This window comes from Zootoca vivipara, chromosome 16 (genome assembly GCF_963506605.1).
Source record: "Zootoca vivipara chromosome 16, rZooViv1.1, whole genome shotgun sequence".
Taxonomy (NCBI): Eukaryota; Metazoa; Chordata; class Lepidosauria; order Squamata; family Lacertidae; genus Zootoca; species Zootoca vivipara.
In genome coordinates, this window is record NC_083291.1 from 7597089 (window position 1) to 7619283 (window position 22195).

The following is a 22195-nucleotide window of genomic DNA, read 5'->3' on the forward strand; positions in this document are numbered from 1 at the left end:
AGCATATACTGTATCTGTGTCACATGCATGTGGCATGGTCAAATTTCATTTCAAGCACATCCCCTATAAACCTACCTAGATTTAACCCATTGTATTTGACTAGCACTTTTTCTTGCTGTTTCAGTTTAGCAGTTTTCAGGATTATTTTTGCCACCCAGTTTAATCAAGGAATTGCATTCAAGTCCATTGAGGCTTGCCCAAAATTATTTCTGTCTGGGTGAATCTTTCAGCTGTTTTCCCACTTGGCACCACCTTGCATTTCCTCTAGCAAAAGTAGCAGCGAACATGGTCATATAGTTTCTAGTGCAGGCATAGGCAAACTCCAGCCCTCCAGATGTTTGGGACTACAATTCCCATCATCCCTAGCTAACAGGACCAGTGGTCAGGGATGGTGGGAATTGTAGTCCCAAACATCTGGAGGCCTGGAGTTTGCCTATGCCTGTCCCAGTGTGTGATCATGATGGGCAAGGCAAGTGCTACATATATGGTTGGCGGGCTAACTTTTGTGCAGTAGTCTCATCTGCCATTTCTGCTGCCATGACGAAAGCTTGTATGTGTCACATCTAGGCCATTGGAGGGGTCGGGAGGAGACCAGACAGTGACAAATGGGAAAGCGTAAGGACCAGCAGAAGAAAGGGATCGTGGAGAAGGAGGAGGGAGGCAACAAGCCCATATTTTTGGACAGCCTTAAAATAGACCCCTGGGTTATTGCATAGAAATTGCTACAAAATGTTTCCCCCTCCATTATTTTATTCCAGCAGTTTTAAACAATTGATCGTTTTCATTTCTCTCTTTCAGAGTTGGGGAGCAGAAGGCTATCATCTATGGGTGATTGATGCAAATAGCTCTGGGATGGAGAGAGAGGGCAAAAATGAATCCCAGGATTTTGGTATCTTACAGTTTCAGTTCATCAAGAGTGCACTCACAGTTAACCCTTGCATAGTAAGTATGCATAAATCTTCTTGTTAATGTATTATACTTCTAAGTAACTTTTCGTGCATTTTTGGCCAAGTTTATTCTCGTTTCGATTACAGAACAAAAGTTTTCCTTAATACTACTACTATCCCCTCATAATACTACTATGCAAGAGGCACTCTCCAACTAAAGCCTTTCAAAAATGAAAGTGATTCCATTTTAAAACAATTTTCTTTAGTAACTTAATCCATTTTCATTGAAATTTTATTGATTTCTCTTACTGTTCATTGTTTGCTAACTTAAAGTATTTATTCCTATATTTATAGAGCAACCAGGAGCAGGTCCTCCTTCAGGGAGAAGATCGCTTGTACTTGAACTGTGGCGATGCAATACAAGCTCAGAATCCTAGAAATTCTGCAACACACTCTGAACATAAAGCTGTCAGAGAAAGAGGCCATTTTTCAGATGGGAGCTTAGATTCTCAGGGTTTAAGCACTTTATTAGGGCATAGACATTGGCATGTTGTACAGGTAAGGTGCCTTGTTGGCGTTGTTACTGTTTTCTTCGTCTCGTCATTTATTTATTATATGCTTGTTGCAGTGCAGTAGGAGAGGATCAGGTGAAAACTAATGACTTTCCAAGATGAAAACATGAGCTGCTTAGCTGTGTTGGAATTTGAGCCTGAGTCTTGTATATCAAAATCCAACGTCCTATCCAGTGGTATCTATTGTTCTTTCAGAACAAAGAATCCTGTCAATGATAAGTCTTACTTGCACAGTACCTTCCTAATTAAAAATGATTTTATGGCATCGGTAGAAAAATAAACTACTTATCTTGTACGTATAAATTGTCTTGCCTTGCTCTTGAATTGTACCGCCATGTGGCCATTGTTTCCAAAGCAAATTGGAAATAAGTTTTGCATTTGAGCCATGTAGGATTTTACAAAGTGAAAACTGGGAATACCTGAAAGAAAAGCATGCTAAATGGTAGCAATTTTTTATTATGATTGTTAATTCTTTTTCCTTCTTCTCTTTTTAAGATACACAATACTTACTTAGAAATCAATTGGCCTATAAGGGTGAGTTGTTTTAAAATATTTATTTTGCAACTTTGGATTATATATAAATGCAAAGATTAAATTTTAAAGGGATGATATAGCATGAGGAACTTTATGGTACATTGGCTGTCATTACAGAGGTGGGGGTAAAGAAGGCAAGTAGTGAACCAGTGTATCACTGTTCCTATTAAGGCTCTAACAAAGTTTTATTTCTTTCCTTCTTTCCTGTGAACAGTTTTCAGCTATTGATAAGATGGGGCAGAATGTAGCTGTAGTTGGGAAGTTTGGTTTTGCACATTATTCTTTGCTTTCCAAAAAATGGAAACTGTTTGGAAACATTACCCAGGTGAGTAGTGTTTTATATATATATGTGAAGGAATGAAGAAATGTGACTGTTAGAAAAATGCTTTCCTAAATTGCCTGTTGCAATGGTGGTGGTGTTTTTATCTAGCAAAGAGGGGAGCTGTCAGCATTCTCGCTGACAGAATAGATTGCGCAGTTTTAGACTTCTCGCTAATAATATGTGATGCAAAAAGAAGATGCGGGCAGTTGATAGGGCCAAAATGTCTTGCAACTTGCTCTTGCTGTAACCTTAAATCAGCAGACAGTTCTGATGGAGTTCAGTTTGGAAGAGAGATCCAGAGATGACCAAGGAAGGCAAAGGGTGATCACCTCTCCACTGAGGGCCAAAGCAAATGTGCACATGTTTACCAAAACCAGTCTTGTCTCTTTTGTCTATAAAGCAGGGATATAGAGGTTTAACTTTGCATACTAAGTGGAGTGCATAGGAAAAGCAGAAGTAAAACTCTCTCCCCCCCCCCCCGCCGCCGCCTTGCTTGCAATATTCTTCTGCTTTAAGCTGCTCCTCCCCAGCCCAGTTTTGATACCAGAAATGAGCTGGCAGGAATAAAACTGCTGAGAGCAGCAGGATGCAATCACAAAAGGAGGGGGAGGTGTTTGCTCCCTGTTTTTCTGCGTTCTGTTAATTCCGCACCAGGACTTTCAAGCCAGATGAACACACCTGGTTTGACTCTTAACCAGGCAGCACATCACACATTCCACATACTGTGGATGGAGTGGAATGCTGCCTGGTCATTGGTAGAGTTCATACTATGTACGCTAAAGGCCTCAGGTTCAACCTGCAGCATCTGCACTCAGAAGGATCTTATATCTGTTGATGCGAAAGAGACCCTGGAGAGCTGCTGCCTGTCAGAGTAAACAACACTAGGCCAAATGGACAAAAAGTCTGATTAAGCACAAGACATTTTATTCTGTACATGTTGCTACTACTCTTTTTTTTTATGTGAGCCATGTCCACACTGAACAACAGCAGTATGTAGGATGCTGAAACAGTAAAGTGCTTGGCTGAGCCTTTGTGAACCTGATTTTTATTGCTTCATAGTTTACAAATTATGTTCCTGTTGCAATGATAAAGTTTACAAATGTATTTAGTATTTATGGATAAACTGGGGGAATGAAAGTTGTTGTTTTTAAAAAACGTTTAATGCTTGCTTTTTTTTAACTTTAAGGAACAAAACATGACTGTGACTGGTGGCTTAGCCTGGTGGAATGATTTTGTTGTTATTGCATGTTATAACTTAAGTGACCGCCAAGAAGAGGTAAGCAATGGGGTTTTTTAATTGACAATTTGCTAGTTGTTGTGCTCAATGCTACTGTCAGGGAAGGATGGTTTCATTACATCTACCAGTAGAATTCACCTAAGCTCTGAAAACTAAATCCTGAAAATAACATTATTTTTTACTTCTCTATAGAAACATTTCTGTTTAACTTCATGGTTCTCAAGTTTGTACTGAAAGTTTGTACTCGTGAGTTACCTGTGCCATGTGCCCCTTACCTGGCCTGCCCCACCACTAATAGTAGAAGAATGGCGGTGGGGATAAGTAATGGGTGCTTAGGGGGACATTTGCAGTCACACACACCCTGAAATGCCAATTCATAATAACGAGGCCATGGATTCTGTTGATGAACCTGTAGAGCAACAGCAGACTGCTTAACAAATTTCTCTTGCGGGTGGGTCTTGAGTATTCGTAAATTCATGTTCTATTTAGACTCATTATCATACAATTCATAATAGTGGGGTGCTTTTTTTCTATTTTTCAGCTAAGGGTGTATTTGCGAACAGCCAATCTGGACAACGCTTTTGCCCATATCACCAAAGTGCAGGCAGAGACATTATTACTCAGTGTCTTTCGGGACATAGTAATTTTGTTTAGAGCAGACTGTTCTATTTGCCTTTATAGTATTAAAAGAAAACCTAATGGGTAAGTATATTATGAAAACAGTTATTTATAACTCCCCCCCCCCCATTGTTGCTTTTAGTTTGTGTGTAAGAGAAGGAGAGGAGTGGGCGGGTTAAAATTTAGTACCCTTCCTGGAACATCTTGAAAAGCAGGCAGCTTTTTACAAGCTCAGATGTATACTGTAGTTAGCACTGAGACAAAGAATATTTGTGTCTGTTTCTGTCGTAATGCCCCATTCACCTGTGCGACTCCCTCGAGGACCAGATCCCGGGGAAGCAAACTTTAAACGTGACGTCTCATTTCCCCTTAGCATTAGCACCAAGAAAATTCACATGCTGAGCTAAAATTTTGGGTAGTTGCGAAGTTTATAGCCTATTGTGGAGTTGTGGTTAGAGTGATAATTAAGCCACGAGGCTCATTGGGGTGACCTTGAGCCAATTTTTTTTGCTGCTTGAATAATACCCAGGGTGGAATTCACGGCCTGCTCACACAATGGGGTTTCTTGCCTACTCCTCTCATGAAATCTGTCCTGGGGTTTTTCTGAAACCTCCAGAGCAGATTTAGGGGGTGTTAGCAGGGGGAAAGTCCAGTAGATCTCATTCCATGCACACAACTGCTTAGTTGAATCCTGCCCGTAGGGAACAGCTACCTAAAATATTTATAGCATTGTTAATTTTAGGAGCCTTTTTTGTTATCTGTAGATCAGGGGTGGCCAACTCCCAAGAGACTGCGATCTACTCGCAGAGTTAAAAACTGGCAGTGATCTACCCCCTTTTTTTGGTTAAAGTTGTTGAGCTTTTTTTTAAGGAAGGAAAGCCCTGTTTTTTGGGGATCCGGGTAAAAGTTGTTGGTTGTTGAGCTTTTTTAGGGGAACAAAGCTTGTTGAACTTCTTTGGGGTGAGCCAGCAGTCTACCAGTGATATACCACAGACATCCAGTCTACCTGTTGGACACGCCTGCTGTAGATTAACAAAGGGATGAATTAAGATATTGGAGGATCTCTACAACAGGGATAGGGAACCTCAGGCCTGGAGGCCAAATGTGGCTTTCGGGACTCTTTCCCCCAGATCCCACACACCTATCCCCAGCCTGCAACCCTCATTGACCCTGCTCCATGCCCTACGGAAGTGCCTTTGCCTAGTTGGAACATGTCCTTGAACTGTAATAATCCCTCTTACCTGGATGAAGGGGGAGCAAACACATAAACCTCAGACTTTTGCACAGGTGGGATGTCTCCGACTGTGCAGAGGTAGTCTCTGGCCTCACCCACTGTTGCTTCCAGGTCCATCCACCACAAGCAACGTGGCTCTTGGAAGGTTGCCCCTGGTGGAAGGTGGCCCTCTGTTCCCTACCCTGATCTTTAAGTTCAACTGATGGCAAAAATTATTATTCTGTACGGTTAGGAGCGTTGTCACCATTTTTGCCTTTGCCTTTCAGTCCCAATCCTACTACCAGTATTCAGGTTCTTCAGGAGGTTTCTATGTCACGATATATCCCTCACCCTTTCCTTGTTGTGTCTGTTACTTTAACATCCGTGAGAACAGAGACCGGCATCAGCTTGAAAATGCCACAGCAGGTATGTACAGGACTGCAGAGAAAATATACACTAATCCTGCTGTGTAAACTGTGACAGGTTGAAAGGCTGTTTCATCAGAGAGACAACTCTTAGTACGATGCTTAAGACACTGTTTGAAACTAAACAAACTCTCCAGAGAGGTGCTTGAATTTTATTTATTACAGCATGTGGTTTCATGACCTTTAAGCAAAGTTTCAGCACCTACCTAGTTAAAGCCTACCACTCACTAAATCTGCCAAGGGGTATTTAAGTGCTGTAGGTAGGGAAATGGCTTGATCTGGGGGGTGAAGTGCAACCACTTCTGGGTAGAATCCGACACAGCCCTCCCTGAAGGCTATGTTAGCAGTTTGGGAGTTCTTCTGGACTCAGCTCTGCTTATGGAAGCATGAGTGGTGATGGCAGCCAGGAGTGTGTTGCCAGCTCAGGTTGGTACACTAGTTGTGTACCTGCATAGCAAAAGGCAGGTACCAGTTACATCCATGAGACCTAAGCAGAGCTGCTTTTGGAGATAACTTGGAATCTTGCTTGTTATAGCTGGATTATCAGAGCTTATTACACTGTTTCTGTACCAGTTTCACTGCTTACCCAGTGAATTCCTGGGCCCAGTTTGAATGGCTGCTTTTAATCTTTAAAACATTGAACCGTTAGGGAGGCACGGCGTGTGTTCAGCGCTTCCCAAATGCCAAGTGCTGGGCTAGAAAACCTGCTTTGACGTGGAATTTGGCTGTGCAGTCGAGTTCCCCACAGAATCAAAGGCCAGTTAGGAAGTCGCCAATAGCCATCTGAAAAGAGAGAAAAACAAACCTTGTTTCTTCCGATTTGGGGAGCTAATGTTTGGCCCCTTCAATTAGACTAGAATAGCAATGGCAGAGCCCCTTGCACTGCACTTCTCCAGCTGGCTTTTGGCACTTGGGGGGCACTTGCGCAAGGAACTTTGACAGGTGGGCAGAACCCATTTGATGGTGTTGCACTTGATGGTGTAACGTCAGAGTAGCCCATGGGGTGGGAACAAATAAGGACCTGGCCCACTGGGCCAAAAAGGTCCCCCCCCCCACAAAACCACGGGAAGAGATTGTCAGAGGGCCTAACAGGGATAGGTATCACCCAGGGGCTGATGACACCCAGCTCTGTTTTCACTTTTCATCTAATCCAGGTGAGCCAGTGAGGTCCTTCATGTCTGTGATCAGTGGGGGACTGGATGAGGATGAATAAACAAGTCTACATTAAGATGCTTTTATTATTATTGTGGCTTTAACCCATTCACATTTCAGGATAAAAGCGATAGATTCTGTAGAGGTGAAGGAAGTAATAGAGCTTTATCTTTCTTAAGGCCTGTGAAGCAGAGAGCATCATGTTAAACTTAGCAGGACAGTTAATTATGGTGCAAAGGGATCGATCTGGTCCACAGATAAGAGAGAAGGAGAGTAATCCCAACCAAAGGAAACTTGTGAGTTAACCTACAAGAATATCTTTCTCTAAAACAGTATAAAGAATATGCATTGTGAATGTGTAGTATGGTAGTAGTTTATAACACAGCATGAACCGTCTAGTTAAACCACCTGTCTCTCTGTGAATGGATAGCTCCAACTTCTGTATGTACTTGATTTCCAAACCATCTTTAAAAATTGCTTTGTGCGCAAATTCTCACTGTAAACTGTTTCATTTTTTTTTTAATAGCACATGCCTGCCTACCACAGCTACTTAGGGAGACTGACTCTGATTAATGTATACACAGTCACACATTCCTTTGTCGCAAAACATAAATAATTGTGTGAAACACACTGGTCTCTTCGCCAATGGAGGAAAGAAGGGGACTAAAATGAGACTGTGGAATTCCTAGCAAATTAGACATTAGTTTTGTAGTACTTTACCAAACTGTGTTTTCACCTCTGTATGTTTATAGCCATGTTACGTTACTATTGAAGATTAACAAGGTGAATAATAGAGAATGCTACCTTTCCAAGTTAGAACTGTGCTGTTGCTTGCTTTTTAAAAATAAAATAATACCATTAAGGGGTAACAAGAGAAATGTGAAAACTGTTTAGTTGAGGAGAGATCTGGGTGAACTAGTAATCTAACATTTGCAACATATTCATTATGAGATAGAAAATGAGGATGGGAAAGGAATGGCTCACAGCAGACTTTTAGAATAAACTTGTATGAAAAGGTAAAAGAAAGTAGTTTTTAAAGGAATTGTGCTTTTGTTTTTAGCTGCCATTTTGTGCTCCAGTTGTTCTTGCCCAGTCTGTTGAAAATGTTTGGACTACATGCCGTTCTAACAAACAGAAACGACACTTACTGGAGGCTCTGTGGCTCAGCTGCGGTGGCTCAGGTATGAAAGTCTGGCTTCCTTTGTTTCCCAGGGACCACCGCAAACCGCATTCCTTTCTTTCAAGACGGATCATGTTGCCTTTCCATATTAACATATACCCCTTGGCCGTCCTGTTTGAAGATGCCTTGGTTCTTGGTGCTGTCAATGACACTGTGCTCTATGACTGTTTGTACACTCACAGCAGCGCCGCAGAACATTTAGAGGTTCTCTTCCCTTTCTGTATTGTCGAGAGAACATCTCAGATCTACCTCCATCACATTTTACGCCAGCTTTTGGTGAGGAACCTGGGCGAACAAGCCTTGCTTCTGGCTCACTCCTGCGCCTCGTTACCGTACTTTCCTCACGTGCTCGAACTGATGCTGCACGAAGTGCTGGAAGAAGAAGCTACCTCGCGGGATCCCATTCCCGACCCTCTGCTTCCCACTGTGGCTAAATTCATCACAGAGTTCCCCCTCTTCCTGCAGACAGTTGTTCATTGTGCTAGGAAGACAGAATATGCCCTGTGGAATTATCTCTTTGCTGCTGTTGGGAACCCGAAAGACTTGTTTGAAGAGTGTTTGATGGCCCAGGACTTAGACACGGCTGCTTCTTACCTTATTATTCTACAGGTAACTGCATTCACTCGTTTTATTCCAAAGGGAGTTGCTGCGAGCATGCTGCACAAAAGCGATGGGCCATTTTATTTATTGTTGTTGTATGCGTTATATCCATCTAAGTTCTATTCAGAGTACAGACCCATTGCAATGAATGGAAGTAAGTCATGCCCACTTCAGAGGGTCTAATCACGAGTAGGACTAGAGTTGAATTCTACAGAACCAACTGAAACAAAAATTTCTGAGGTGGGAGGGGGAGGATTGTGACACGAGTGGTATTTTTTTTAAGGGAACAAACATGATTAATGACTCCCATGCATTCTTCAACTATGCAAGTTCCCATGTGGAGCTATTGAACCTTACAGTAGTTGCCTCCAGGCCATCCTACTGACTCTTCTGTGATAGGCCTGGGAGTGTTTAAATGGTGCTGTGGTGGTTTAGATTCCCTGGTAATAATTTTTATTAGTTTTCAATTACAATCCAGTAATAGCCTCATTATAACAATACCAATTTATAATTCCATTACTAATACCAATCATTCAAATACTGAATTATATAATTTAGGTGACCCCCTCGCTTGCTAGAATTGATGGTTTGTTTATTTCTTTATTCCAAAATCTTATTAATTTCAATTACATTTGGGTCACAATAACACTTTCTACAACAACTGCAATATTAGTAACTTCTCTTCGTGTTGACACATTAAATGATTTCTAAAACTACAAGTAAGGCACTTAAGCTATATCATTGTTCTTCCTGTGTGTGGCAATTATTTTGTCCCTGGTGTTTCTTCCTGTCCTTGTAAAATTAGATTTGCACAGTGAATGGAAAACATATGGTCCAAAGTGCATTTCCATCCACAATCCTCATTTAAAAAAAAAAAGATTTATTCCACAGGATCTATTTCTTGAACCTTGTAAGAGAAATAGTATATGAACTCTCACATCAGTGGCTCCCATCTAAAAGTGTTTTGTGTTGTCTCTAGAACATGGAAGTTCCAGCAGTTAGTAGGCAGCATGCAACTTTGCTATTCAATACCGCCTTGGAGCAGGGAAAGTGGGATCTCTGTCGTCACATGATCAGATTTCTGAAAGCCATTGGCTCTGGGGAGTCAGAGACACCTCCTCCTACACCAACAACTCAGGTTTGTTAGACGAACACGATAGATCTGTCATATATGTTACTGAAGTAACATCAAGGAGTAATTTAATATATACTTAATAGCAGAAAGAATGTGACACTGAAGGGTACCATCTGTTCAGTCTACAGCTATATAAGAGAACAAACCATATTCTGTCAAAATTGGCAAGTTACATTAAAATGAAATAAGGAAGTAATAACTTTATGTGGCTTACATAGTTGTTGATCAAGAGATAATAAATATTGTAAATTCAGATTTTTTTAAAAAAATGGTGTCCCCTCTCTTAGCTCTCAGGCCATGCCTCCCGTCCTGCCCTGCCCTGCTGTTGTATAATATTTTTCTTTATGCTTTTTTCCATGTAGGAACCAAGTTCAAGTGGCGGCTTTGAATTCTTCAGAAATCGCAGCATTAGTTTGTCCCAATCAGGAGAAAGCCTTCCTCCTGGCAAGTTTAACTTGCAGAAAACCTTGAGCATGCCCTCTGGTCCATCCGGCAAAAGGTAATGTGATACCAGAGGCTATAATCCTCATTATGGTAGAAGGGAATGTACAAGGCCTCTTCCTGGTCTCTTAAGAAACTAAGAAGACCATGTTGGATCAAGCTCATGGTCCAGTATCCTATTCTCACCATAAGAATAATAGTCCAACATGGTCCTTGGAAGACATGGCATAGATCAGCAAAGAAGTACTGTGGAAACTAATCTTAAATTAACTGGGTTTTAGTCATGTGTCCTGATATTCTCTCCATAGGTGGAGTAAAGACAGCGACTGTGCCGAGAATATGTACATTGATATGATGTTATGGCGACACGCCCGGCGCCTCCTAGAAGAAATCAGGCTTAAGGACCTTGGTTGCTTTGCTGCCCAGCTGGGCTTTGAGCTGATAGGCTGGTTGTGTAAGGAACGCACCAGAGCTGCCCGTGTAGAGGATTTTGTAACAGCTTTGAAGAAACTGCACAATGACTTTCTCTGGCCGTTTCCAATTATTCCAGTTTGCTCCATAAATTCTCCTCTCAAGAATGGAAAGTACAGGACAGGTACGGTATCCTCAGTGTGTGTGGGGGGGGGGGGGTGTTTCCACAACTAGGAAGTAAAAGCAGCTTCTAGGCCTGACCGAAATCTGGAAGGAGCAGAAGTGCAGTTGCCTAGAGCAGGCATCCCCAAACTGCGGCCCTCCAGATGTTTTGGCCTACAACTCCCATGATCCCTAGCTAGCTAAGAGGACCAGCAGTCAAGGATGGTGGGAATTGTAGTCTAAAACATCTGGAGGGCCGAAGTTTGGGGGTGCCTGGCCTAGAGCGTCCTTATTCCTCTGTATCTCCAAGTAGGTTGTATTTTTGTTAAATCAAAAGTTGATCTCAGTATGTAGAGAGAGTTTCAGAGATCGGTTTGCATACAAGTTACATTGCGCTTAAATAATTACAATAGGCAATTTTAATTGTTTTGGTGCACACACACGACACACGTAACCTGGCTCAGATTCAAAGTCCTACTGTATCAATTAAGAATGAAATCTTGGCACGTGTTCATTGCCTATCGGGAGCCATCGTTTATTAATGTGCTTTCTTTTCCAGTAATAGGTGAACAACTCTTAAAATCCCAGTCTGCTGACAGCTTTTTGAACATGGAAGTGGACGGTGGCATTCCAAATGTGCCACGAAGTCACAGCTGGCTCGGTGCCATCGGTTCCTCCCAAAGAGAGATGGATGCATCATCATCCCATGGTCCTCACATGCAGGAGGCCTTTCTCTCCCCTTTGTTAAATAAAGGTATGTGACTCCTTCATCCCCGCAGTTGGCTTCCTTTGAGAATGCATTGTAGTTTGAATGGATTCAAACTACGGTACAAGAAAGAAGATTCCACCTAAACATTAGGAAGAACTTCCTGACAGTAAGAGCTGTTAGGCAGTGGAATTTGCTACCAAGGAGTGTGGTGGATTCTCCTTCTTTGAAGGTCTTGAAGCAGAGGCTTGACAGCCATATGTCAAGAATGCTTTGATGGTGTTTCCTGCTCGGCAGGGGGTTGGACTGGATGGCCCTTGTGGTCTCTTCCAACTCTATGATTCTATGATTCCACATTTTCTTGAGGGAAAGGGGAGCAGGGAATACTTTCCACATTTCATGGCTCCCTTCTGCTTTCTAGTCTTTCTCTGGAATTCTTAAAGAACAGAAGGGAATGTATTAAGCAAAAACAGCGCTGCTAATGAATGGATCTAGGCTTAGAAATGTTTAGAGCTTGACTGCTGTGGAGAATTCCAGGGCTTATTGTAGAATGTTCACTCGGGGTATTGAATAGGCCTCACTAACAGTCTGTGTGAACTCTGAGCATACTTTTAAAACCTATTCCGTATTATGGGTGGAAATCAGCTGTGGTTGGCAAGCTTTATTTCAGAGAAGTTCCCTTAATTACTGATCTTATTGAAGGGAAAGCCAAGGCTTCCCTGTAACAGTTTGGAAACCACAGATCTCAAGGTTTTCATTCTCTTGGGTTCGCTACACAGACACGATCAGTACTGATTTTCTAAGTTCCGCATTAAAATGAACGTGTTTCGACAGGTGATGAATGTAGCATTGGTTCAGCAACAGACCTGACAGAAACAAGCTCTATCGTGGATGGAGACTGGACGATGGTGGATGAGAACTTCTCAACACTGAGTTTAACACAATCCGAGCTGGAACATATCTCCTTGGAACTGGCCAGTAAAGGACCACATAAATCACAGGTTCAGCTGCGGTAAGTTAGGTTGGAATTTGTAGTAAAGGGGTGAGGAGTATTTTCTATGTCTCCTTGAAGCCAATCTTAGCAGGCTGGGGTTAAAGGGGACAGCAGTCTTGCAGTGGTGTTAAAAAGTTTATTTTGCCTTACCTTGTTTGCTTCAACTTTTTGCTCTTCTGTAGGTATTTGCTTCATATTTTTATGGAAGCAGGATGTCTGGACTGGTGCATTATTATAGGCCTTATTCTCCGGGAATCTTCAATCATCAGTCAAGTTTTTAGCCTAATGCAATCTTCAGAGGTTGATGGAGAGATGTTGCAGAACATAAAGATGGGATTGCAGGCAGTAGATAGATGGGCCTCTACAGACTGGTAAGTTTCATGAGCCTTATCACCTCCCATTGTCTGCCAGATAAATCCGCATGCAGTTTAACATAGCATTGGTGATTATAGGATGATTTCTTTTAATGTTGGACCTGTCTCAACCAGGAACTGTTCAGCGACCTCAAGAATAGGCATGATATAAACGGCATGATATAAAAAACTGAACAGTGGTGTGAGAACAGGTTGTATCTATCCAAAGAACAAGCAGGGTATAATACATGTATATCTCGAATCACAGTGGCTTGGGCTATGGTGGGAGCGCCTTCAGGGGTAATAAGGGAAACTTGGGACACCATATGGGTAAATACAGGCTTTTACTATTAGAAGTGTTTGCACAACCATTAATTCATGAGCAAAATGTTTTGAGTATGTTTACTGCGAGGTACATCAAGTTCTGAACTTTAATGACCAGGAGAAGGTCAAAGCCTGAACTAAGAGTTTTGAGATAATTAACTAGAATGGCTTTTCTCTTTTATGTCCTTTAGCCTCGGGTACAAGCCATTTTTAACCGTCCTCAAGCCCCAGCTCCAGAAACTGAGCGAGATAGCAGAGGAACAAGTGCAGCAGGAAGCCTTTCAGCCTGCAAACCTCTCAAGAGCGGCAGAGCAAGCCAGCCCGAGGGCAGAAGAAAACAGAAGTTCAGCTGGCCACAGTGCCAGTCCTCAAACTGACCCTGGCAGTAGCAGCATGACACGGCACGATGAGGACATGATTGGAGAGGAGGAGGAGGAGGACCCACTCCCAGAAGGCAGTTATGACTGCACTGTGTCCTAACACTGCCTGAAAACTTTTGGCTGATCATATGAATAAGAGCACAGCATCATAGTAATGGCATTTAAGAACATTGCTTTTGGGGTGGGGGTGGGGAAGTAATCAAAGCCTTCAACAGTTAAACTCTTCTTTTTTTAATGCTGTTTTTTAAAATGCATTAACTAGAGAACCTTCTTGAATCTGTGAAAGCTTCTCAGTAAGCACTCTTCTTGGCTCTTTCATCTATAAACTTGGCTATGTGGAAAGCAAGAATATCTTATTTGTAGTTTTCATACCAAGATAATTTTATTTTGGAGATCTTGGTTTTTCTGCCCCCCTCCTCTCGCCCTCAAATATTTTCCTGTTGTTTTGGAAAACTGATCATGCAGAAGGACATATATATCAGTGCACAAGTTGAGTTCCTTTGGGATGCAAGAAGAATGCAGCCTAATGTTTGGAGGTTCTAAATAAAACTGGTCCCCTCTGGAAAACGAGACAATATTTAAGAGGAGTGTTTGTCTAATGTTCAGCTTGCCTGGTTTTTGAACCCAAACTTTTTTAAAAAATCAACAATGAAGCTAACTAGGATGACAACTTCGTATGTTCTGCTTAGCTTGATTGCCCGAAACGATGGCTTGATGGAGCTAGGCTCTGTCTGTTTTATAGATTATGCTGTTTGATATCACTAAACTTTTTATATTAAATAATTGTAAAATACATTGTATGTTTTGTGAATATTCCTGTATATTCTGTTCATGCTTCTGGTGCTTGTACTACAGTGAAGGGTCGCCCTCTCTGTCTTGCATGCTTTGACCTTTAATTCCAGGAAAATTGAAGCATAGTTGCACTTCCATCAGGATGCGACCCAGACTTTCACCAAACTCTTCCACGGCAGTAAAAACAGTTGCTAGGTACTTCATTTTGTTTCTGGACCTATTCAGATGTATCCTAAGCAGATTTTAAACAAATAACGGAAGGTTCTTATTTATTTCACTTGTACATTTTCTCTCTCAAGACTAGTTTTATGTAAATAGAACCACCTTATTGCTCTTAAGGCTGGGTAGTGACAATGTACAGTGTATATACTTAAACTACCACCTTGCAAATATTTTATAATGCATATACTTGTAACTAATTGCAAATGTTTATTTTAACTTTCATACAACAATGTTAAGAGAAGCTGGCTGCAGCAGAGGCTCATGGTTGCTTTGAGGTACTTATTCCCCCCCCCCCGTCTGCTGCCCCCAATATGTATAATATTAAATACCTGTAACAGTATTAAAACTTAGCCATTGGTTGGTTTCTACTGTGCAATTGGGGTTACAGGAAAAAGAAATGCAACACTTCTACTTTTTATACAAAACCTAACACTTATTTTTATAATGTGGGGGTATAATGAATACCAATATGGACCAAAACCATTTTATTACGCAGAAGCATCGCTGTCTGCCACAACCTCAGTTTGTTCATACATTTCTCTGTATGAATTCTGAGCTGGCAATGTATTCTGAACTTTCAGAAGGAGCGTAGAAGTGCAGATTATAACTTTGTCTATTTTTCCAGGGGACAAGATCAAATTGTCTTTTAATGGATAAATGTAACTAGATAAGTTTTATTACTGTTGCTTAGACTTTTGCCATTAGTACTGGTACATGTGCAATAACTTTCAAATAAATGACGAAGGGTGGAAATGAGGTAGCAATCCATACTTCTTGTTAGTTTGACATGCTGCATTGTGTAACATTAAGGGCATAAGCATCTGTTGTTGTTTTCAGGTAGAAATATTTAATCTGCTTTTTTAATATGTAATGTCCACTCACTAAAGCCTCTCTTGCATTAAGAAACATGCTGGTGAGTCCTGCGCCAACCCATCCCCTGCAGGGTTTTACCTTTAATTTTGCTCAATGCTTCGCCCAGGTTTCTATTTGCTCCCTGCTGGTCAGACCACTGACCTCAAGACTAGCCTGTCTTAGCAAAGTCATGCTGCTAGAAGTCTTTCCCCTTCTCCTTCCATGGCCCCTGAAACAGGGAAGAAAATCTAAGAACGAATCTACTGGCTATACCCATCCTTGACTCTAGCTACAGAAGCACCTAAACAGATTAGACCAGAAAACAAAAGCTTTTTCATAAAATCAATTTATTTAGCATTGGTTATCTTTTACATACATTCCATTCTCTGGCCTCGTGTGTGTTTCTTCCAACATCTGTAACCAGGGCCTGGTTCTCAAACGGAAGACAAATTGGCAAGCATATATGCACCGCTTTAGGCAGCAGGTGAGGGGCTCATAGATAGATTGCTTCCTTTAAAGAACAGGAAGGATTCTTGCGTGGAAGATTGGTACTAGCTTTGCCTTTTTCCAGCTGTGCTAATCTCCCTGGCAGGCACCTTCTCCAAAGAGGGGTGTTTCTTTGGACACAACAGTCCAATGAGCTCCATAAATGCAGTCTGAAGTGGTACACCCAAGCACACATTTAACAACTCGCCAGCTCTATTGTAATGTATATGACAAAAACCAGGCCCACAGTTAGGCTAGCTAGACAAAGCAAGGAGCAATAACTGCAGGATTTTTGTTCACACACACACACTCAATTTATCCTTGAGAACTTTTTAAGCTGAAGAATGCCATACTGGGAATTTCAGTGCAATGCTAGAACAAGGGAAGACAAGATAGAATGATCAACAAGAGAATTCATGTGCTGAACAATTAAGTACTTTTTTAAAAAAGGCAGGAGTTCACAAAAAAGGCATCCCACTATTTCATTCTGCTACTTAATAAAATATACAACCTGAGTTAGGCAAAAAATTTCTTTCAAGGAACAAAATAGTTATTACTTGCCCTGATGTTCCTAAGCATGCTCTGAGACATGTAGGTATTTTTCATTACTCCATATTTACATCATGCAGAGTCATTTTCAAACCATTATGTAAGTTTTGAGGCACAATGTAAATCAGTTGGGGGGGGGGAAGCTTGGTGAGTTCTGACTTTCTCCAATCTCAGTTTATTGGAGAACAGACTATGTGCAAAAGGTGCACTGAGATTTTAAACGCATGTTGCAAAAGCAGTACATTAAGATGCAGTACATTTAAGATCCGCAAGAGATTTGGGACAGATAAACACGAATGGAAAATACTACATGCAAAACCAGTTGTTTTTAGTGCAAAGAGTTTGTGCACTTTTTAATATAACGTGTTAATGCAGGTTTGTAGCTACAACAATTAAGACAGTAATAATATAGGCAATTTGTTGGGCTTTGCTTGAAATATTTGAGTTCTAAGTACAAAGCAGTGCTCTTACTTAGGACCAGCTGGTGCATTCCACTAAACATTTCCCACAATATTTAGCTTCCCCACCCCTCTGTAACGGGGAGTATAACGCGCCTTGTGTTCCGATACAACGGAATTCTGAATTTCCTTCCAATCACCATTGGGTGATTTAGAACGGAGACAGGAAAATTGCAGCCCACAATGTCATGACACAAACAAGTTATACAAGAGGCTACAGAGAGCAAAGGGGGAGCGAAATGCACACAGCTGCTAGTTTCAGTGGCACACAGGCATCTAGGCTGGCATTGACCTTAACGTTCAAATTAAAATTATGCAACATTTTCCAAGACATTAATAAGGTAATATTAATGCAATTCAGGATTACTGGCATTAAAAAAAATGAGGCAAATGGAAATGTTGAGAAGTCATCTGAATGGAAAAAATCGAAGAAAATTTGGGACAGTAAAGCTGAAGAACTAGGGATTTCAGATAGCATCCTGATCTAATTATTTTTACTTGGAGGGAACTCCTTTAAATGGAACTTACTTCACGGTAGAATTGCAGTAAGCTACTTCTCACCTTGGCCTTTGCATATGGTTTTGTTCCTAACCCACCTGTGTGAAAGCCGCTACAGGAACACGGTTTGTACGCTTTGTTATTTGGCATCTTGGCAGCAGCATCACAAACCTGAGTCTTGATGAGCTCAGAGGGGCAACATAGCCTTACAGCTTCCTACTATAGCTTAACTGGGAAATGAAGGTTTTCTGCCCAGTACTTATTTTCTTCCCATACTCAGCCCTCCAGATGTTTTGGGGCTACAACTCCCATCGTCCCTAGCTAACAGGACCAGCAGTCAGGTATGGGAATTGTAGTCCCAAAACGGCTGGAGGGCCAAGTTTGGGGACGCCTGCTCTAGAGAATAGAGTAGTATTTTATACAATTAAGTTCTCTGAACATTCTGGCATATGCCCCTTTACATCTCCAGCAGAGAGACTTTCCAGCCTATGTTACTCATTTTGATGAAATTTTTTCCCCTTCCTTCACTATGCAAATGAAGCAAATGAGGTAGGAGGGGGAAAGGGGTATATTGGTTGTCACTGGAAGTACTTTCTATGATCTGACTGAAAACCTCCCCTGCAAAAAAGCTGCTCGATGGGACCTGAACCTTCTGTCTGAAGTTATTACTGTGTATCTGAAACAATTTGCTTTTTATATCACTTCATGTTTTGCTTATTTCGCCTGCAAATGGCTTCTAATTTATGGCGGGCTGTTCTCAGCCTCCTCCTAGGCAATTCTTCCCAACATGTTTCCTTTTGGAATACGTTTCCTTCCCCTCGATGCACTAAAATATTTGGGCTTTGAAAGCTGGAGTCATTAATAGCAAAATCCCAAACATGAATAGCATTAATACTACACGTACCTATTCAAAAGCAAGTCCCATCAAGTTCAATAGAAACAGGGTAGAGCAAGGTAATCTTAAGTGGAAGGAGTTACAGATGAGCATACTATGATCAATATCTCTGAACAGAGTTCCTCATTCCAGCGTCTTTTAAAGGAGCACGTTTTAAGCATGTGCAACTTGATTTCCTGCAAGCTTCTAACAACACGGTGGAAATGTGTAGTTTTTTACTAACTTGTAAGAAAGCAACTAAAGAATGGGAACTGACCATTGACAATTTTAGCAACTACTGAATAGTTGGTATTGCCAAGAATGAAAACCCAACACATACATACATGCATACAGAAGGCCAAAGTGGGTAGCTCAGTGCTTCCAAGTCCAAAGAGACGATAGCACTGTGCGCTTGCATCCGATAGAGCCTGGCCTTCATTCCACTTGTTCCCCATAGAAAAGTGAGCGCATTTTGGGGTTGGTCCAACTTCTACTCAAAGACACTGCAGTCGAGCACTAGTGCAATGCCCTCAAAGGGGACATAAGAAATTTTTATAAAGAAAAACCATTAAATCAGAGCAGGCAAGAATTAGCAATCGTCAAGGTCTCTGCAGTTAAGAATTTAAAGAGCTTTGATTATAGATGGGCATCAATACTTTGGAACTGTAACGATCACTGGCGCTTCTTTTATCTTCCATGATGTACGGTCTTAAAAGTCTCCAACCCAAAGCCTTACTTTAGCTGATTAAGAACAGAACGAATCAAAATGTTACTGGAAGGCAGAACTCGGGTTGTTTAAAGCCTGCGGAGGATTTAACATTGTGCTTGGAATGCTTGCGCAAAGCCCCTTTTATTGCAAGATGCCCAGGACGGCAACTCTAAAACCACTTCCTAAAAAGCAGCTTTCAAGTAGGTGATATTTTGCATAAAAACCACAGAGGTTTCCTTCTCTTCCCCCTCGCCCCCTTTTACGTATTCAAGCTGCCATAGAAATACCTTTGTGGCAGAAGTATTTTACACAGTATTTTTCGTCAACAAATACTCATTCTTCCAACTCCTTATGAGCGAAAGCTGCATCCAATGTAGGGGAAACAATTTACCTTTGTGTTATCTCCGGATTAAAAGATAAATTGATCATAGGTGGAGACCCAGCCTGAGGTAAAAGTCCAGTTGGGAAATCTTTCAGCTAAAGCCTGCAGCTGAGGAGAGTTGTGATTTTCTTCAAATAAATACTGCGAAACCACAGCAAGGGTGACCATTCCTTTAGTGGGCTCTTCAGAAGCCTGAAAAAAACAGCCAAGGCAAAGCCAGATTAAGCAAAGATTTGATCACTGTCATGCTGAACATGATTTCTAGAAACTTCTAAGTCCCTTATTTTCACTCCGCAATTATAGGTGGCAAAGGGTGTCAGATGTAGAAGACTCAGGGCCTGCAAACAATATAGAAGCCTGTGCAATTTGACAACTATAACACACATTACGAGGAAGCATACTGAAATGGGAGCATGGCAGGATATCTAACCAACAAGTTACAGTGGTACCTCGACTTACGAACGACTCGACAACCAAATTTTTCGACTTACGAATGGGGCAAATTACTCGACATCCGAACGGAAACCGTGGCGGTTTTAGATAGGGTTTTTTCGACTTGCAAATTTTTAGATGGGGTTGCTTCAACTTACAAATTTCTCCGTTTCCAATGCATCCCTATGGGAAATTGTGTTTCCTTTTTATTATTATTAATTTTATTAATCTCTATTGAAATTTCAAACAAAATCATACAGTTAAAATGCATGCAAACAATAATTTTTAAACAATAAAATATATAAGCAAAACAAATCATACATACCTCTTTTTGCATAAAATATACTAACAAATATCAAAATCATATATTTAAATCACATAAACTCTCTTAATGTTAATGACTTTTATTTATTTTATATAAATTCATATTCAGATCGACTTCCACTCGTCGTCGGGAAATCGCGTTTCCAATGGCGCTTTTCGACTTACGAATTTTTCAACCTACGAAGGTGCCTTTGGAATGGATTATATTCGTAAGTCGAGGCACCACTGTATATGGAGATGGAGCAATCTCTGCACATATTTTTTAAAAGGCTCACAAAAAGCAAAAGTAGAAATGTTGGTTCATAAGAAAATTGTGGGTTTGACCTTTTAAGACAATTAGAAACAGTAGGCTTGTAATCACATGCACATTCTAGGATGGGCTGAAGTTTCCAAAGGCACCCTCTGATATTCAGCAGATGTGCATTTTTGCTTCTTGCTGCTGGCTAAAAAGGGAATCCAGTATGAAGAAACAGCCTGTACAGAAGCCATTCTAGGTCATGCAGGGATACAGAAGGAATTTTCTCCCTATTAAATATCAGACTAGGTAGAAAAGTCATTAAAAGAAGTAACCCCCCCCCCCAAAAAAAACCAGGTTAATAAAAGAGGGACAAAACAGCTAGGACAACACAGATTGTGCTAGAAGTATGAAAACCACATACCACAGTATGGGAATTATAGGGATAGAACTACCTAAATTATATAGAAATTTATGTATGCGACTACAGCGACAAGAATGTTACATGCCCCAAAATAGAAAGAAGAAGCCCCAGCAAAGAGAGAATGGATACGAAAAGTTATGGAATATGCAGAAATGGCGAAACTTACTGGAAGAAGAAGAAATCCAGATAACAAACTTTTTATAAAAGAATGGAAATGGTTTATTGAATATTTACGGATAAATTGTAAGCAGATAAAAAACACTGGCAGGATTATTGTAATAACCTGCAGCTATATAAGAGTATAAATATATATATAAAGAAGATAAATAAATAAATGAGCAGGTCAAGTTAATTTGGATGTGCAGAAGATAGTGAAAATAAATTTAAGGAACCGCAGAAAGGGGGAAGGAAGTCAAGTTTTAAAATGTCAAAATGAATGTAAAATCAGTGAAATGTATATACAGTGATGCATTGGTTCTCAAACAACTTGGAACCCAAACACTACAAACCCAGAAGCAGGTGTTCCAATCTGCGAACTTTTTTCAGAAGTCAAACGTGCTCCGTTTTGAGTGTTACGCTTCCGATTTGAGTGCCACACTTCTGTTTTGAGTGTTACACTGAGGCCTGTCTGTTTTTGCTATTTATTTTGCGTTTTTTGTTTTTGTGGCTTGCTTTTTTTTTTGTGACTGTGTGGAACCCGTTTAAGCTACTGATTGATTGACTGTGTGACTGCAGTACATTGTTTATCGATTTCATTTTATGGATCAGCGGTCTCGTCAGTTAGTAAAATTCATGTTAAACTGCTGTCTTAGGGGTTGTTTTCAAAAGTCTGGAACGGATTGATCCGTTTTGCATCGCTTTCTATGGGAAAGCGTGCCTTGGTTTTGGAACGCTTTGCTTTTGGATCGGACTTCCGGAATGGGTTAAGTTTGAGAACCAAGGTGCCACTGTCTTTGAAAAGTATAAATAAAATTTAAAAAAAAGAAAAAGAAAGAAAAGCGCCTCTACTTTTGACGAGAAATAGAAGAGTCGTGTAACTTGAGATTTTACAGTGAGGCCAGTGCATAGATAATATCGGCTCTCTTCACTATAATCAGGAGATCAAATGGGGGGGGGGCAAGGGCTCCTCTCTTCAGGCTGGCAAGTGGGTGTTAATGATTATTTTACAGGGGTTTGGGGAGGGCCAGAAAAAAAGCTCTGGGTTGCCAGATGTGGCCCACAGGCTACAGGTGGCCCACAGGTGAGTCATCCCTGAAATAAATGGTCCCCTATGAATCACATTTTGAAGCAAACCTTTTGGGATGTGTGCAAG

At 41.0% G+C, this 22195-nt stretch overlaps 2 protein-coding genes across 5 annotated transcripts in view; one reads left to right on the forward strand and one right to left on the reverse strand.

Annotated features, from left to right (window-relative positions):
• The window catches only part of RIC1 (RIC1 homolog, RAB6A GEF complex partner 1), a 51829-nt gene extending 35321 nt beyond the window's left edge, over positions 1-16508 (forward strand). For all 3 annotated transcript variants that reach the window (XM_035140482.2, XM_060268849.1, XM_060268850.1), the window contains 16 exons: positions 799-942; positions 1242-1445; positions 1955-1993; positions 2208-2318; positions 3502-3591; positions 4094-4254; positions 5671-5809; positions 7140-7256; positions 8021-8749; positions 9720-9878; positions 10238-10374; positions 10625-10911; positions 11449-11643; positions 12430-12607; positions 12772-12960; positions 13458-16508. In XM_035140482.2, the coding sequence (XP_034996373.1) occupies positions 799-942; positions 1242-1445; positions 1955-1993; positions 2208-2318; positions 3502-3591; positions 4094-4254; positions 5671-5809; positions 7140-7256; positions 8021-8749; positions 9720-9878; positions 10238-10374; positions 10625-10911; positions 11449-11643; positions 12430-12607; positions 12772-12960; positions 13458-13746 (3168 nt within the window). In that variant the 3' untranslated portion in view covers positions 13747-16508. The remainder of the gene's footprint in view (positions 1-798; positions 943-1241; positions 1446-1954; positions 1994-2207; positions 2319-3501; positions 3592-4093; positions 4255-5670; positions 5810-7139; positions 7257-8020; positions 8750-9719; positions 9879-10237; positions 10375-10624; positions 10912-11448; positions 11644-12429; positions 12608-12771; positions 12961-13457) is intronic.
• ERMP1 (endoplasmic reticulum metallopeptidase 1) overlaps positions 6574-22195 on the reverse strand; it is a 53596-nt gene continuing 37974 nt past the window's right edge. Inside the window, exons 15-16 of one of the 2 annotated variants that reach the window (XM_060268853.1) lie at positions 19478-19660; positions 6574-6591 (exon numbers count right to left, since the gene is read on the reverse strand). In XM_060268853.1, coding sequence (XP_060124836.1) covers positions 19496-19660 — 165 coding nt within the window. In that variant the 3' untranslated portion in view covers positions 6574-6591; positions 19478-19495. Of the gene's footprint in view, positions 6592-16576; positions 18907-19477; positions 19661-22195 lie in introns of those variants that run through there. The other variant, XM_060268851.1, reaches the window with a different exon arrangement.